The 18442-nt window shown below is 41.8% G+C and overlaps 1 protein-coding gene across 2 annotated transcripts in view; it reads right to left on the bottom strand.

Moving 5' to 3' along the window:
• cdk19 (cyclin dependent kinase 19) overlaps positions 1-17369 on the bottom strand; it is a 58803-nt gene extending 41434 nt beyond the window's left edge. For both annotated transcript variants that reach the window (XM_020636697.3, XM_065963719.1), the window contains exons 1-2: positions 16885-17369; positions 11670-11745 (exon numbers count right to left, since the gene is read on the bottom strand). In XM_020636697.3, the coding sequence (XP_020492353.1) occupies positions 11670-11745; positions 16885-17012 (204 nt within the window). In that variant the 5' untranslated portion in view covers positions 17013-17369. The remainder of the gene's footprint in view (positions 1-11669; positions 11746-16884) is intronic.
• Between the last annotated feature and the right edge of the window lie 1073 nt (positions 17370-18442).

Below are 18442 nucleotides of genomic sequence, written 5' to 3'. Positions count from 1 at the left end.
AGAACGTGACATTAGAGCTCAACAGTGAGCGCCCACTTTTTGGCGGCTCTGGATCCGTTAGTCAAATTTTTTTCAAACTTCATTGACATTTCACAAAATCCTTATATCACGAGATAGAAGCCCGTAACCAAGGCAACCAGCTACCACAATACTTGTGACTATGAAACAATTGATTTGGTGCCTGGACAACATTAAAAACAGAGAAAAGGCAAAGTTCTGAGACTGTGTACCTAATTTTCCGATTGAGTCAATGAACTACACATCCCACAATCCATTGCAAATGATACCTCTACTTCTTAAATGTAGCTTTAGTCGTTGTTATAGTGTTTATACTGTCAATACAAGTGTTGTTACATCTTGTAATTTGTCATGTTGAATATATAAATTACATTCACTGCATCATACCAACGTTATTAGGACATTTCCTGTTAGCTTACTAACTAGCTAGCTAAACTACAGCTCTGTTGGACGTCCTCCATTGTTGTGCTTTGTTTACTGTGTCGTGTTCTGCTTCTATTTAGGATGTATTTGCGGGCATATATTGTTTAACACTGCTAAGATGTCATGCTAATACATAGTTGACCAGGCTAGCCCCATCCAGCTTACGCTCCGCTAACCAAGTAAGGGTATGATTGGCTGTGAGAAACGACACAGGATCAGGTTTTACTGTACCAAACTGTACTGAACCAAACCACCTGGTGGAAACTGGGCTTTAGAGCGCAATGTACGCTGATGAAAAGTCAGAAAAAATTAATCTGCTCTTCTTTGTAGGCTGTGAAGCAGTTCTTTTTATTAACTTTCCATCAGTAGTGCTTGCTAATCTTCCTACGTGTCAAAACTGAGGCTGTGGATCTTCCATCTTGGCACGAGTACGGTGATAAGTTATGCATCACACAATTTGATAAATCAGCAATCAGACCCTGCGGCGTCCAATATCATAGCTCTCCTTTTTGAGCAGCCATGTACATTGCCAATAGAAAATAAAAACTATATAAAGATATAGAACGAAAACAGACCTCCAATGGGTCTCTGGTGGCAGCTCAATCAAAAGCCTCCATAGTTGTTCAGTTAAAACAAAGAGTGGGCTGCCCGAGCTTCCTGCAGAAGATCTTTTTTACCATAATCCTGTTTAAAACCCATAATAGCAACAGCATATCTTACATAGCATTTACGAGTAGCTTTCAAGGATATGGAACATTTTCAGAAGCAGTTTGTGTTGCACATGAAACCACTAAAATGAACTTGCTCTCTGCTCTTTAACATGAGCAACAGGTGCCTGTTCTTCACTCTACCTGGACTCCCTCCATCTCTATGCTCCACCCTGATGACCAACACAGGTCAGCTCGCCTCCTACAGCCGGCTACCAGAGGATTTACACAAGTTGATTTACCCAATCTCCTGAAAATTTCAGGCCGAGCTGCATGTGTGAACGTCCAGACCCTCGAGAATTTTTTCTGCATGGAGTTTGAGTGAGCTGATGTGAGAACGCAGCAGGATTTAATCAAAAGCATTGATATGAAGGTAAATATTCTCATTATAGCGGAGTCTGATGCTTCGTCCGCCACCTCCAAATCCCTTTTCATGTAATGTCTTGCCTCAGCATACCCCATCCAACAGGTTGTGTCTCCCGCTGTGAGGTGCATGTGTGAACAACTAACTCTCAAGAGAATTCAAGGAGTGGGAACATGACATGTCCACATTTTGACAAGTGTACTAGCAGCCGCCTCACCGCACACACATCCTCTGTGAGTTATTGTGAGCAGCAGCTCGGCTCACAGCCCCCATGGACATGCTGTGTCCACCAAAGAGTGTCGGGGAAGTCACAGACCAGTAAAAAAAAACTGCTTAGTTAAGTGTTTTTGGCAGTTTTGATCGCCACGTGTGCTCAGAAGGAGGCCTCTGTGATTCACACTGCTCATGTTAAAAGCCTTGAGAACAATAAACAATGGAGGAATAAGCTGAAAGCTGAGCACCTTTCTGAGCAAATGTTATTGGCAGCTCTACTGGCAGACCCCCTGACATCCCGTTTCCAGTACTGTACTGAGTGTAAATGGGGGGGTTGTGATGTCTTTTTAGCCTTCATTTGATAGGACAGAGTGAACAGAACAGGAACAGGATGGCATGCAGGAAAGGAGCAGGTCAAACTTCAATCAAGATAAGGTGCCCATGTGTGACCTCCATGTGCCGGAGGATGAGGAAATATGAATATCTGCTGTATCAGTCCTCCTGATCTCACCCTCACTCCTTCCTACAGACTATGATTTCCTTTATTTCTGAGCTGTTGAGTCTTGATCTTCATCTTCTTACTTTCAAATCAAACCCTCTAATCCAAAAATAGAAAGTCATCTTTTCCCCTCGTCTCTCAGGAGCTGGAGGCGTCTGAATGTGAACCAGCCAATGAGGAAGGCTTGTTCAAACAGGACAGAAAAATGAAACCATTCGAGCTTCAAACAGCTGTCATGTTATCACTTCCTGGTTTGTTCATTCTGCCTGACGCTGCTCTCACTCAGCCTGCATCTTGTGTCCCTTGAAAAGCATGCTTTACTGGGTACAAACTTTCATATGTCTCATTGACTCAATCAGAGGAACTGTCCTCATCTAGAAAGATGACCTGCATTTAGATCAGGCCTTATAATTCTCTGTTTAAGGCTACATCAGCATGGATGTGGAAAAAAATCATAAGAGACCGGGTCTGTTTTATGTTGCAGATCCAAAAACACATTTCAGCCAAACCACCCTCCCTCCCTCCCTCCCTCCCTCGCCGCAACAGCTCCACTGCTTGTGGCACGCCAGTTGCTGAACTGCACAGTTTGCTAAACGAAGCGAGTTGGTGGTTTGAGAGGCACAAAGACTTCTTTGTTCTGCCGGGGCAAGTCTAGAAGATTTTTTTTTTCTCTGAAGCAAACCAATTTCTGGTGCTTGTAATGTTGAGGGGACGAGCTGCGTGAGGCTGGCTCTGCCGGGGGAATAATGGAGAGGGACGCGTTGGTATTTTCTCAGCTCAACGTGGGGAGGAATACACAAGATGTATGTCACGGTTTTCACATTCCTGATCAGTGGTTCCCACTCTTTTCTTCATTTTGCAGCCATTATACCATCAACCCTTTGTATCCAGACACCGATATGTTCCTTCATGTGGAAGTCTGATCCAAGAAATAGCAGTCTTTAGCCGTTTTTACACTCCTGAAAGTATCCAGATAACTTCAGGAGGACTGCTCCTGATATTCACCTGATCTGGTAGTTCACATATGAACCTCACAACATAATACAGTAGTTTAATTACAACCTAGTCGTTGCTTGAATCCAGTCTATGCACTGACTCCAGTCACAGGACGAAGGAGACAAACAGAGCAACAACAACAATACATGAGATATATTCATAGCTATATTGTCAGTATGTGTAGCATTAGCAGTAATAGCTAAGTACTGAAGTCACCTAAGCCGTCACCCTTCTCCCCTTCCATCACAGTTCATTTTGTGGTCTTTGTTTTTTTTTAGGGCGTTTACACTTGCTGAAAACTCCTGAAAAACTCTGGATATTTCCAGAAGGAGCTGCATGTGTGAACGCAAACAGCCACATTTTTCAGTCTGATTTCACCCGGAGTTTCTCCTGTCAGACTCAAAGTATTTTTTCTGCATTAAGTCCGAGTAATAGATAGAGACAACAGATAGTGTAGAAAGTGTATGTAAAACCAGGCTTAAAGGGGAAGTGGGATCTGCAACAGATAGCATTGATATAAAGGCAAATATTCTCATTATAGCGTTGTATAGCGGACTCTGTTGCGTCGTCAGCTACTTCTGTGTCCTTTTTTTTTACGTCACATCTTACCTCAGGAGCCACCCCTCCTGTCTGACAGGGATAGTCTCCAGCTGTGAGGAGCATATGTAGACAGTCAGGTCAGGAGAATATCCGGAGCATTCCTCCTGAAATGATCTAGATATTTTCAGGAGTATATGTGAAATAGCTTTTGAGACTCTGTTTTGGGTTCAAAAGTGGATTGTTTTGGTCTGATTATATTTCATTATCTCACCACGGACTTGTTTGTTATGTGTCAGCTCACGTCTGAGTCTGTCATGTCTGGGTTTCCCTCGAGTTTGGCTGAGAACACGACTGACCTTGAACCGAGTCAGAGTTTAAAAAAAACACTGACAGAAAAAGAAAAAAGAAAGAATGAAGACAACAGGAAACATTTTCAGATAAGTGTTTGTCTCAAAACACAAAGAACACAAGCCAGTGCTCAAATAGCCTCACACAGTTACTACACCATGTTGCTCATACCCATCTCTCTAAGAAGCTGAATCAAAACACTGCAGCTCTTTGTCTGAATCGAGTCGATAGCAGCAGATAGTGATTGTTTCTCAGCATTCCCTTTTTCAGAAAGCAAAAAAGGAGATGTTTTTGTGTCTGTTGGCCCCAGGAGACGCTGTCATGGTGCGATTTTATTATTCTGGAAAAGAATGCAGCTAACAACACCATGACAAAACACATCTTATTTGAGTTCCCCTGCAGGGCGGACATCTAAAACAGGGCCTACTGTGCCATCATCAGAGCATCAAGAAGGAGACACTTGTTCCTTCGTAGGGAATCAGACCGTCTCGCTCCAACAATCCGAGCTCTTCAGTTGGTGAAAGAGACACAATACCAAATTAAGAGGTCTGGAATGCAACCAGGTCGTTCTTTAATTGAATAAAAGACGCAAAAAACCACGACAACACCTGCACTGACTCAGTGTACACAGGAAGGTATGACTCATCAACGGACAGGTTATGACTCAAGTGTGAGTCTCTGAGGGCCTGGACTCTGTCCTCCACCCTCTTCAATAGAGAAGCTGCTCTGAGTTTCAAAGGGAGAGTTTGGTGAACAGGACGGCGATCTGACGCTCGCTGAGACATAACTAGACGGTGGGAAAATACCTTTTCATAAAGTGATTACTCAACACCGTCGCACTCTAATGACGCTCCGCTGTCACCACACCTTAAGACATTTATAGTGATTCCTCAGGGGCGTAATATGAGTGTCTCAGGGCGCACTCACACCAGGCAATCCATACCATGCCTAATCGGGTTTTAGTGTAGGTGCTTGTTTGACTAGTTGTAAGTGCTCCGTTGAACTACAGGTAGCATTGATATGAAGGCAAATATTCAGGAAAATTAAATGATATTTTCATGTGTCTCACCACACACACATCCTTTGTGTCATTCTTATTACGTCATGTCTTGCCATAGGATACCCCCCTTCCGTCCGACAGGCATAGTCGCCTGCTGAGAGCTGCATTTGTGAAAAACCAGATCAGGTGGACTTCAGGGACAGTCCTCCTGAAATGATCTAGATATTTTCAGGAGTGCATGTTTGAAAAGGGCTCATGCCGACATTTTGGCAGCTCGGCTCACAGCCCCCATGGACATGCTGCGTCCACCAAAAAGGCCAAAATCACCTCAAAAGTAAATCAAGCCCAAAACATAAACTTCTAGCTACTTCATTACAACCATACCTGTAGAGTAATTGATACCTTTAAAGAGGAGATGTATTAATAAAGAGTGCTGCAACAAGCTATAACATGAGAACTTCCTCCATGTTGGCCTCTTTAGGCTCCCTTAAAGGTCAACACGATCAAACAGTTTCCAATGAATTTTACACACCAAGTTAACTGATTTTCACCACAAACTTGAGCTTTTCTAATAAATGTGTGACCAGGAGGTTGAGGCCACATCAAGACACAACAACAACAAGAAAAGAAAAAGGAGTTTACTGAGAGGTGAAAGGACTCTTAGATTCGGTTAATTCTTCCTCATCTTTGCTCCTGCTGTCCTACAAACACTGCCTTGAGTTATGAAAACTGCTGTTCTTTGATTTTACTGGTTCATCTTCATTCTCAGACTGTACTTAGTCGATCCCATCTCTCTTTGTTACCAGGACCTGAAACAGGAGTCCCTCAACAACAATGCACCCTGTTTTGTTCCTACAGGTTTTTTTGTCTTGAGCCAAATAGCTGGGAAGCTGAGGCTCAGTGAAAGGGTCAGCCGTCTCTCAACCAGAAGGGGTTAAATTCATGCAGCCACATGTAGATGTGGACACTAATGCCTCGTTTCTGTTCTGATGCAAGTTAAGCAGAACTTCAGGATTTTGCACTTCCGCATTGTTTTTTTTACAGTTTTATTTTTGTCAATGAAATGTTAAGTCGGTACACCTGAAGTGTCTTCATTTGTACTATGATTCATTTTAATGTGAAGCTAGTCGATCACATCAACAAAATGTGACAGGTGGTTTCTGTGTGAGAGGGGTCGGGCTCTAACTCTCTCCTGTCTGTAAGCTGTGGACTTCAAAACCTGTCGGATTTCTTCTGTGGTCACATTACAGCTCAGAACGTGACCACAGAACACGGTCTAAACAAATATGTTTTCTGTTTGCTTTATGTCGACGGACATTTTTACTAGTCTTGTTTTTCATTGCAGAAAAAAGACTGAATGTCAGTATTCAGGTTCTTCTGGAGGTGAAGAAATGATTGATGAATACATGAAATGATCCTCGGGCATGGTTCTTCTGTGGATAATACGTCTATGCAAACACAGCCACAACAAACACAGAGGTTCAGTCCGCAGGCGGAGCATTGTTGGCCCTCTTCCTCACATCAATCCCTCCGTCTCTGAGTGCTGAAACGAGGAAACGGTTGTGTCTGCTATGAATGCAGGGAAGTGAAATTACACACAGTGAAGCCTGCAGACATGCACCAACATGACAGCCGTCACAGAGCTCAGTCAGTGAGATAAATCATAAAAACATCAAAAGACTTTGAAGTGGTATTTAAGTGTTTAAAATTAATTCTCTAATACAGAACATCTTGATTCTCCAAAAACATTTTACGTACGATGACATCATGTGAAAACTTCTAAAAGGCGGTTCTTCTGCTCAGGGTTGCCAAAACAAGCCAAATGGCCGATCAAAACCAGCCCAAAAACCAGCCCAACGCTGGAAATCAAAATAAGCCCATAAAACCTCAGTCAAGGCTGAAAACGTCCGTGTGAGTGCATGTGTATTTGGTTGTGGGACATGTTCCATGTGTACCTGTTTGTCAATTTACATCCAAAAACTTGAAAAATGAATATAAAAAATTAGTCCACTCAACCCATGGACAAAATAAACTAACAGTGGCACCAAATCTCAGACCTGGCAACCCTGCATCTGCTGCTGGTAAATTGTCATTAAATGGGATTAACCTGAGTTTGCATGAGTTTCTCAACAAGCTACAGCTTCAGGCAGACATTTACGCACGTTTTTTGAGTTTGAAGTCACGTTGTTTTTGTTTTCAACGACATTAATTAGCAGGAGTAAAGATTTTGGACAGCTAAAGATATAATATGCAGCTCGGACTGCAGCCCCCCGCAGCTCAACACAGATGACGAGTGTCTCAGAAACACAGAAATCTGTCTGTATCACCAGATGTTGGGTTGAGGGTAAGGCCACTCTTACATGCTGAACAAAGACAATCCTGCCTTTAATCAGCAGAGCACAGACCTGTTGATTACACTGACTGTTGTCAGGCATCACAGAGAAGTGAATTATATCTAATGTGTAACGCTGAGATGTGTGATCAGATACTCAGTGGAGCTCGGCAGTAGCTGTGCTCTGTCTCTGACCTTTGTCCCCTTTCCTGCCGGCTGCCTTTGATGTTGGTGATACAGGAATGTGGAGGAGTGCATGAGTTTTTTTGCATGAACTTTGTGTATACTTTACATTACTGCCCCTCCTCTCAGAGGCAAATTGTTTGGTTTTGTTTCCTCAGACAGACACTGTTTTATCATCTTTACTCTTCAAAGAGGAAACACATACCACAGAATCTGTTCTTGGATTGAAAATGGTCTTGAGATGAAGCTTTAGGCTCATTGCAGTGTTCAATACAAGGTCTCAACATTTCAAATCTTTCTGTCAGTGGAGTGCCGTGTCAAGTCCCTTCGTCCTAAGACGTGTTTATCAGAAAATATCATTAGTGCCGATTGTCAGCCAAATAAATATAACATTTTTAGCTGAATATTTTTGTAATATTTAAATTTTTCAATTTCATTAAAGGTGCAATTTGTAAACACAACATTCAAACTCAGCCCCTCCTCCAGGGGCTCATCGCCACCAGACACACCGATCAATGCAGGACGTAGTGTGTACGTTTACTGTTTGTACCTTAACAGCAAGCTAGCACAAGCTAACCGACGGTGGTTGTTACCTGCGTGTCCAACAGAAAGCAGACCAACTCCTCGTCCTCAGGTGAAAGCCAACCGAAGGTTCAGCCTCGTTTTGGAACGAGCTTTATCTGCTTGGCGCTTCTTACTATGATTATATATTTCTCTATTGTCATATTCGACGGACTGAATGCTGAATTGCATCTACTCCAAAATCACCTGCACACTGTCATTAGCTGAAGGAAACACACCAGCTCCTCGCCAGTTAGAGGACAGAGTCTCTGCAGACACAGTCACCAGCACACATGTATGGAGGAACATAAGTGAGGCTTTAGCAGCATTACTTCAGTATAAGCCTTTATTTTATTTTTAGGAAAAAGTTGCTGACTGTTTCTTCAAATGAAATCAATAGTTTTAATCAGCTATAGTCTAATAAAACAAATTAAGCTGCAGCCCTGTTGACGACCCTTTTGATCATTTGTTTGTTTCTCACACATTTTATAACTTTCAGACTTGGTTTAAGAAGTTCTCAGGCTGCTACATCTCTCTGTGTGCAGTGATGCTGTTTATAAATAGGTGATATAAGACTGGATGAACATGACCTGTAAGTCAGAGGCATGTAGCTCAAGTCCAGGATCATTAGGCCATATAGTTTAGCGGCTTGTGCAGTGGCCGCATGCCAGTCGGGGGTCGACACCGCCAGTACCAGTACCACCCATCTTCCACCATTATGATGCATTATGCAAATTAAAACAAGTGGTATGGCTTCATCACATATAAATTGGACTGCCTCTTTACTGAGTGCATCATACTGATCTTAAAGGACTTCATACGTTTCTCTCTTCTGTTTTTCATATTCATTAAAACAATGTTTGTCTGGTATCTCCGTGATGACGGCCATGAAAACCAGTAACCTCTCAGCTGACAAGCTGAACCAAGCCAGTCAGAATAATCAATAATAAGAGTGTGATCCCACTTTGCAGCATAAGCCGATTTCAGAAATGGAACTCCAGACTCCTGAAAATATCTAGAGCAGAATTTTAGGAGGACTGCTACTGAAATTCTGCTCTAGATATTTTCAGGAGATCTGATCTGGTTGTTCACATATGAACCTCACAGCTGGAGACTACCCCTGACAGGAGGGGGGGGGGGCTCCTGACTCAGACTGTCAGTCTAAATAATCCATAGAAAGAGTTTGCATCAGAGAAATCCCTTCATTGAGGAAATACTTTGAACCCTTATCTTTTGCCGCTGAACCCAGAGGCTCATGCAGATGACTTTCAGAACATGTCACTTTTGTGAACCCGCTGAACCATCACTCCAACTGAGCCTCTTCTTAACCTATAACTTGAATCATGGACTTTTTGTTTAGCTTTGTTAAAAAGCAACAGCATCTTAAGCGTTCAATCTGTCCATCTGCACACATGGTGGTTAAAGGCTGACTCATTTCACAGGAGAATAAGTTGTGTGAATACCAGACATTTAGTCATTCATTGAATGTACGACTACAAAGATGAAATTTTAACGTGCAGCAGCTCGGGGGTCATGACAGTATTCCTCTGAGGTAAAACACAGAAAGTTTGCTCAGCGTTAATGCGAGTGTTTGCACAGTGTCACTGACAGTGTTTGCACCATATGGCCCATAGCCACCCTCCAGGTGACCACGTTAGACTAAGAAACCAGAGAAGCCTTACATAACAGCCCAGCAGCCTGTCAGAGGGGCCGCATTCTTTCTGTCTCTGCACAGGCTGAGTGGCACGCTGACTCGCCCTCTGGCTGCACCAACCCCCCACCTCAAAAACTGTAAAGACCCAAATGGAGCGCTGAGTCGAGACCAGTCTTACAAATGGTTCATGAAAACAGATAATATGAAGTTCAATTAGCTTAGCGTTTAGTTTGACACCATGTTTTTATCATTTTAGTTTAAATTATAGACATGAAGTGGGATTGATTTTACAGCTCTCCTTTTTTTACATCCAAAACAATCAGAAACATCAGCTTTTGGTGACTTAACAAATGCTAAGTTTTACCAGAGCAATCTTCCCTTAAACACTTCCTCTAAAGCCATGTTAAGATTTTAGACTTTACTAGATAGTACAGCTGAAGAGAGACAGGAAATGTTGGGAGGGGACCAGGGGCGTGTCCAGACCTTTTTTGACCCGGGCGGCCCAACTAGGGGACGTACTTATGCAGGGGTGGAAGAAGTGCAATGTCAGCCCGAACTCACACAATCAAATATCAATAACTTCACCTCACTTTAAAGACACAAAAAGAAGATTTATGTTCAAAGTCAAAATTTAAAGTACTTCAAATGTCCATACAAACTCCTGCACATTCTCACTTGCCAGTTAATTCATTGCAAGTAAGACAGAGTGCATAAATCTGTCTTATTAAATAAATGTGCAAATTTATTTACAATTTAAAAACAAACAAACATAAATATGCTACACTGATATGAAAGGAAAACCTGTAACAGCCTTGGCAAAAAAAAAGACCAAATAATTGTTTTTTAAAGTCCCTCCTCTGACAGGGCAAATAGCCAATCACAGTTTGAGATTTTGTGCATGGTACCTGGGGTGGCCAATCACATTTAAAGGAGGGGCCCATGCCACTCTTTGCCACCCCTCTGGACACGCCCCTGGAGGAGAGAGTGGGGGATGACATGCAGCAAAGGGCCAGGGTCGGATACGAACCTGCGGCAGCTGCGAGGTAGACTTCAGAGAGAGATTTGTTTTATGTATCTGATGTATAACATGTGTTAAGTTTGGTCAATAAATGAAATAAACTCCACACTCTTCCAAAAAGGGAAGTAAGAAACAGGAAGTGAGACTATCTTTTTTTCAGAAGTCTAAAATAAGAAAGTGGTTAGAGAAGACTGTGTGTGGATCAAACAAACATACAACATATTGATCTTCAGGCCTCGCACAGCGTTAGGTACCGTCCTACTTTTTGCTAACCCTTCTGTTGGGGCGCCAACAGATCCGACCCAAACTGCTGGAGCTAGACACAGCGCAGTCTGTTGATTGATTAAAAGAATCGTCAAAATGTGCCATGTTTAAATTCAGTAGATTTCAACAGAGTAATTTCAAGGTTGTTTTGGACTTTCCGGGACTAAAGTCAGCTCTCGGCACCGCTACATGGACGACCCCTGAGGTGTCCATTGTTGTTGTCCTTGTTGTCCTTTCTTCTTCTTCATTGAATTCATTGGCGGGCTACATTGTGTTGCGCTGCTCTCATGTCACACTAATACCTAGCTGACGTGGCTTTCTCCATCCGGCTTAAACACCGCCTACCAAGTAAGGGTTTGTTTGGCTGTGGAAACGCAATCAAGATCAGAGTTTACCATGCCAAACCGTACTGAACCGTACTGAACCAAACAAGACTGCTTGGTGCTGGAGTTCCTTATGCTAAGCTAGGCGAAACAAATCCCCTTGCTAACACACTTGACAAAAACATATGTGTGTTAAAACAAAGAGCAATAAAATAATAAAACTTACAGCAATTTCCCTGCAGGCAGACATCGATATTCCAGTGCCTTCAATTTGTTTCAGTGCGTACTCTTTCTCATCATTCCTGTGGAGACAAACAGAGAAAATGGAACCAACATTACTGGATGGTATAAGGTTTCTAAACCAGCTGCTTTTAGAGCATCAACCTGAAGAACTCGGACTCCTGCAGGGGGCCTTTACGTAATCCAATCAGGACGTGTTTTTTTAACAGGAAGTAGAGGACATGAGGAAGCCTCGGAGAGTTTGACTGCACAGGAGGGAATCCCAGCCATTAGAGATATCCATATTGCACCCCAGAGCCCATCCATTCCCTGCAGGAGTGCTCTGTTGTTGCCTCCCTCACAGCTCTGCACAGCTTTGCTTTTTACCGTCTGGCATTAGGGGGAAAGTCACTTGCCCTTGTGTGTTACATTTGTTCATGAAACAGCTAATAAGTAAAATGTGAGCCTGCAGGGGAGAACACATTCAGCATCCAAATATTGATAATTAAGATAAGCAATGTTCCCGGGCGTGTGAAACACAACGTAAGAGGGAGCAGTGGAGAAAATGAGACACAAAAAGAAAAACACATCCTGCTTTAAAACAGTCCTAAGAGGCATGATTAAGATATAAACAACACAATCTGTGGACGGCATCCAATAACAACTTCATTCAGCGAGCAGCCCACACACGTCGGGCAGGTCCTCGTGGTGCTTAGATCAAACCCACTTGAGCCTGATTTGCATTGGAGATGGCCGTGGATTAACCGGGGGCTCTCGGGCACTCATCATCTCTGAGACTAATTGAGCTGCACAGATGATCAAAACAGCTCATAACGTTTAATCTTCTGTGAGCTACACTTCCTCGTCTGAATCCAGTCACATTCACATAATGAAATGTTTATCACCTTATCTGCTGTCGTAAAATAAACCAACAGGACAAGCTGTTACCCATTAGCCTGTCTCCGTAATGTCATTCATCACTTACTCTGTTCATGTAATTAACAGCTCCACCAGACGACCTCCAGGATTTAGCATTTTAGGATAGAGATACAGGAGTCATACTTTACACAATAAATAAACTAACTAACCAGCTCAGGCAGCTGTAGGCCCACAAAGAGCTACTCTGCAGCAGGAAATTATTGTTTTTTGTCAATGAAGTCTTTTGGTTTTGAAGAGCTGAGTCTGAAAAGTTCTTAGCTTCACTAAAAGGTCTGTCTGTTTTATAAAACTGTTGTTCTGTAAAAATAAATTAAAATCTAAAACTGGCAGGGACAATAACAAGCAGCAACCTCCAGTGATAAAAAATGAAGTGGATGCTGAAGTGAAAAAGTCCTGCAGTTCCTCGAGTGTCCACTAGAGGCTGGCTGCAGAAGCACAGTAAGTCACATACACACCAATTCAAAAGAGCCTGTTTTTACAGCAGACAATTTTACAGCCTGGTTCAAAAAACCAAACAGGTGTGATTAGCTTATGTCTCGATGGAGACACACTGTACAGGGGGTGAATGTTTTGATGACTCATCAGTTTTGATTTGATGAAGGATAAGAGTTATTCACAATAAGGCGTGTAGCTGACCTGATTGACAGGTGGGCGCGGTGTAACTGTTTATCAGGAGGCTTAAAACCCGCCTCAGCTCCAGCTCTCAGTCTGTCGTTAGGTTGACTGAAAGTTAGACTGAAACAGCATTTCCAACATGAAGACCGCCAACTATGGGACCTCAAAGCCCTCTGCAGGAACAGGGCCTTTGTGTGTACTTTCAGCAGATGTATTGCATTTTAATTGAATCTGCCGATCAATATCTCCAATAATCAATGTATTAATGGACTTTTAATATGTTTGAAATATGCATTGTCTTTGAGTCTAACTATAATCTGTTTGTAAGAAGAGAGTGATGTTGTTGTTTTTTCATCTGACAGTGTGAAGTAATAAAGGTTTTGGGCTGAACAGCCAATCAGAGAACTCTCCAACTCTCCCACCTCTGGAACAGCTCGATCAGCTGCTGATAGATCCATGACAGATGGACTCACCAGCAAACATAGAGCTGATGGTCACAAACAACACCCGGCAGACGACTGTTGGCTTGGTTTCTCAGGCCCATTGAATACCACTCTCTCTTTGGATGGCGAGTGCCAGGAATGCCAGCGCCGACCTCTGCTATTACATCACAGTGGTTTCTACACAGTCCCGTCATGTCGCTCTCAAATATAGGACACTGTGGTCTGAGGATGCATAGGGGACTGTCCCTCTGAAATACCACCGCCATAAACCTATGCTTAAAACTTCCCAGAGACACTTTGGTTAGCACGGAGTCTGAACGAAGTTTACTTTGGTGCTGAAGCCAAGATGAAGGACAGATTGAGGCTGTGGAGGAACAGCAACTCCTGCTTTCTACAAAGTTAAATTCATGTTTTTGTGAATGGAGTCTGGTTTGATTTCACCTAAACACAAAGCTACGTTTTGTAGGGATCTGTCCTGTAATGTTGTCAGACACTTGAGCCGTTTTCACACATGCATTCCAAGATATTTCTAGAGAATTTTAGGAGGACTACCCCTGAAATCCTCCTGATCTGGTTGTTCACACATGAACCTCACAGCAGACGACACAACAGGTAGAATATAAAACTATAAAAACACAAAATGTACAAAAGGAGGAGTTATGCGGTGAAAATGACATCCAGAATAAATCTCCCCACAGTGTGCAGTGAAAACTGAAATGATGAAGTCCAGTGTGCGTTAATGTAACGCATAAAATCAGTTTCAGCCTTCACATTACTCTGACTGTGGGGCTGGATGGGAGTCTGTGTTATGAGGGGGGTGGGGGAGGGTAGGGACATTATTAATGAACTAAAGAAGACAAAACAACATGCATCCACCTAAACTAGGCAACCATCTGCGGCGAAAATGATGCACATAGAGTTAGCTGACTCAGGCTTCATATGGAAAAAATACTCAGAGGTCTGGCAGGAAAAACGAAGGAAAAAGGAAGTCAGAGTGAAAAATTCTGCTGTTTGCGTTCACACATGAAGTTCATACCAAAAACTCCAGGTGTCTTTCAGGAGTTTTGTGCGAGTGTGAAAACAATCTGAGTCTGTCAGCAGTCATTACAGCCTATTCTGTGGCTGTCAGTTTACTGGAACACTATCAAAACAATTGTGACCTGTTGGTCATTTACACCACAAATATGTTTTAAAAAAAGGGGGTGTGGTGTCAAAGAATATTTTTCCAATGACAGAAACAACCCTCATGTTACAAACCTCAGTAATGCATCACAGTATTAAGGTGACAACAAACTGTCTGGGTAACCCTACACCGTCTGGTTCATTTAAAAGCATTTTTCTAAGCATGACAATCACAGGTGTAATCAACCTTAGCCAGGACTTCCCTCCATTTGTTGTAGTCAGAGTCCTCGTTAACGTCATTAGCTGCCTCTGTGCTTTACCTTCTTTAATCACGTCGGCATCAGAGCGTACATGAGTTCCTTCACTGTATTCAAAGGAAACTGACAAAATCTATGTGACACTTTGAGGATGATGTAGGCCTGCAGTGTTGGACAAGCTCTCAGGTATTACTGCTGTAGCTTGAGTCCCCGTGACCTGCCCGTGTTCACCTTTTGACCTGACATCACACCTCTATTATCCTGTGTTGTCGAGTTCTAAACGTCTAAACGATAAGACACCGGCCGGCAGTCTTGATTCAGCTTTTACAAGTCAGCGAGTCAACGAGGAATGGAGGAAAGGTTCAAACGAGACAGTATCATGCAGGGCCAAAGGTTCCTAGCCTTTTTTCCTTGGAGCCCCAACACTCACACACCCACCCACTTTAATCCAAGAAAATTTGGAAAATTAGGACCAAAATGAAAAAAAGAATGCATTAACACAAATTTTAATCGTTTTCATTGATTTGACTTATTAAAACATAATTGGTCATTGTTAAAAACATGATTTTATTTTATATGTGCAAAATGTATTTTGACAACCTCAGACAGAGCCTCATGCCCCCCCCCCCCCCCCCCCCATTAAATCTCAGGCTCCCCCCTAGAGGGGCCCTGACCCCAAATTGGAACTATAATTATGTGTATAGCAAGATGAAGCTGTAATAACCACTTTATTCACAGCTGGATGTCAGAAACATCTGGCTCCATCCCTCCAACACATCAATAGACGTGTGCAAATTTTCATTAAATTATTCTTTAAGCTCATTTTAGCACAAAAGCACTAAATGAATAAATCATGGAGGGTGGGGGGGTTATCAGATTTGGCAAATACACAGTGCTAGTGATAAACTCATTATAGGCACAAACACTGATCCAGGATGAGGATTACACACACTAATATCTATAACATTAACCAACAGCCAAAAAGGCTGGATGTAAACACATTTACATGAAAGGAAGAAAATAAATAAAAGCAACTCTTCATGCTCTAGACTCACATGAGGGCACTTCTTGTTAGATAGAAAGGTAGATCATTTATTACGATTTAAAGACAGCCCAAAAGAGGTCAACAATTAACCCGTAGAATTTAAAATTAGACCTTTACCTGGAACATTGACATAACCCGTGCAGGACTACGAATAGAAACCTATGTATGATTTATAACACAGTGAAAATTAAACCTGTATAAATAAGAGTAGACATGCAGCTGGACATTTTGCACAAAATGTGCCACTCTTTCGGTGACTTTCAGCGAATCCTCGGCTGCTACAGGAGAGCAGATGATGCACACATGCCATACTCTGTCACATGCCTGACAGCTGCAGTGTTCAGAGCAAACAAATTACACTGAACGGTGAGTATTTAAAAAAGTTTTGCAGAGCATAGTGTTAAAGATGGGGGGGGGGGGGCAGCTTGTCCGCGAAAAAAGGCGCTGAAATGTCACCATCGCGTTGAATGACGACACGTGTCCTCCATTCAAATACAGTTAGAGAAAGCTAAAGTCAGAAATTAAACATTAGCCCCGCTACTTTACTGTTGTTTTGGGGGGGCTAGGGGGTGAGACAGAGGGGGGGGGGGGGAGGAAAGAGAGGAGGAGGAGGAGGAGTGGGGAGACCATGGTGAGTGAGTGAGTGCGTTACATGAAAACAAAAACACAGAGACACACGGGTTATCGCTTCAGGGAGATTCAAATCTAACGCCCCGGTCAACACACACACTGAGGTGTGTGATCGGAATCCTGCAGCCAGTTTCATGTCAGCAGCAACAATAAGGTTCACGGTGATCTTACCCGTCTTTGCGCTTAGCTTTATAAACGTGCCCGTAGGTGCCTCGACCCACTTTGCAACCTTCATATTCGAACAGATCTTCTACTCTCTCTCTCTCGGCCGCCAGCTTTGTTTTGAAGTCGTAATCCATTTCAACCCATAAATACGCCTTAATTTACAATAAAATAAAATATTAATTATTACATGCATTAATTAAATAATCTGCTCGTTTTATTCCCCCACCATTTCCTTGTTTGGGATTTTGGTCTGCTCCGCTTAATGTTCACTGGCTCGTTGACGTTTCTAATTGGCGCGTAAGGGCCGCTGGGTAATGTAGTTCTCTCGCGATTGGCGCCGCGGTTCGCCAGCCCGCAAGTGCAGACGTATGGGACTACAACCCGCGTTTGTCTCTGCGGTTTGTTGCTCTTTGCGTACTTATGAACGCTCTTCAAACATGCAGCCATCGGTGGTTGTGATTGTTATGGTGTACAAGAAGGGTTATTCCTTCAAAAACACACTTTAGAGTCTTTATAGAAATATTTAATTTTATTTATTTCCTGTCTGTTAAAGTTTCAAGTTTTAAAGCACAAATACCAAATAGTATCGATGTAAAACAATAAATACATTAAGTCCTTGTAAAATATGTACGTTTTAAAACATAAATGTACATCTTAAATATTCGGAAACATTTTTGTCTTTTATTTCAACCTAATGTTTATAATAATAATAATAATAATAAATCAATAGACTTTTAAAGCGCTTTTCTGAAAACTTAATCATACGACAGATATTATTATTTATTATTATTACTCATTATATCATTATTTATTATTATTTATAACCATTAATATTCTCTTATTGAAATATTATTTTCAGTATAATTTTTTTGTTAATGAATGTTTACTGTTATTATTATTGTTTCTTGGGCTGCTGCCTTTTGGCCAGGACCATAGACTTTGAATAATATTATATACATTGTTGAGGAATTATTGCTGGAAAAAAAAAAAGAATATACTTTGAATAGCAAAGAGCACATCCTTTGGTAAATAACCTTAAGCACTATTATTGCATTTCTGTTGTTTTAAGGTTTTCCCATAGACTAATATACAATACTTATATACAGTCTATGGCCAGGACACTTGTCGATGTCGATTTTTAGATTTGTTTTAACGAGTTTGTTTCCGGGTTGATAAAGGCTAAATACATTTTAAATAAAATACTTGTATTAGTAGTATTGTATTAGTAATGAAAAAAGTATTTACATAAGTATTAGTAGTAATAGTGATAATTGTTGTATTGTTGAAACTATCTAAAAGCGGATGCAACACCCATGGAATTATTTTCTTTTCTTTGCTATTTGAAAGTTCTTATGGGCTTGTTTAGTAACTATACAACTTTATAATGAGTAGAAATGCAGTCTGTCAGGCATCATTAATTGCATAAATTTATGCTGTATGTTGTCCCCCTTTACATACTACAATTCAAATAAGTAGTGTGTGTTAGGGTGGAGCGCAAACATAAAATAATGCATCAAATAATGCAACAGTTATGTGTGAATTAATTAAAAACACAATTGTGTGA

Source organism: Labrus bergylta, chromosome 15, assembly GCF_963930695.1.
Source record: "Labrus bergylta chromosome 15, fLabBer1.1, whole genome shotgun sequence".
NCBI lineage: Eukaryota > Metazoa > Chordata > Actinopteri > Labriformes > Labridae > Labrus > Labrus bergylta.
This window is presented reverse-complemented; position numbering and strand designations above follow the sequence as displayed.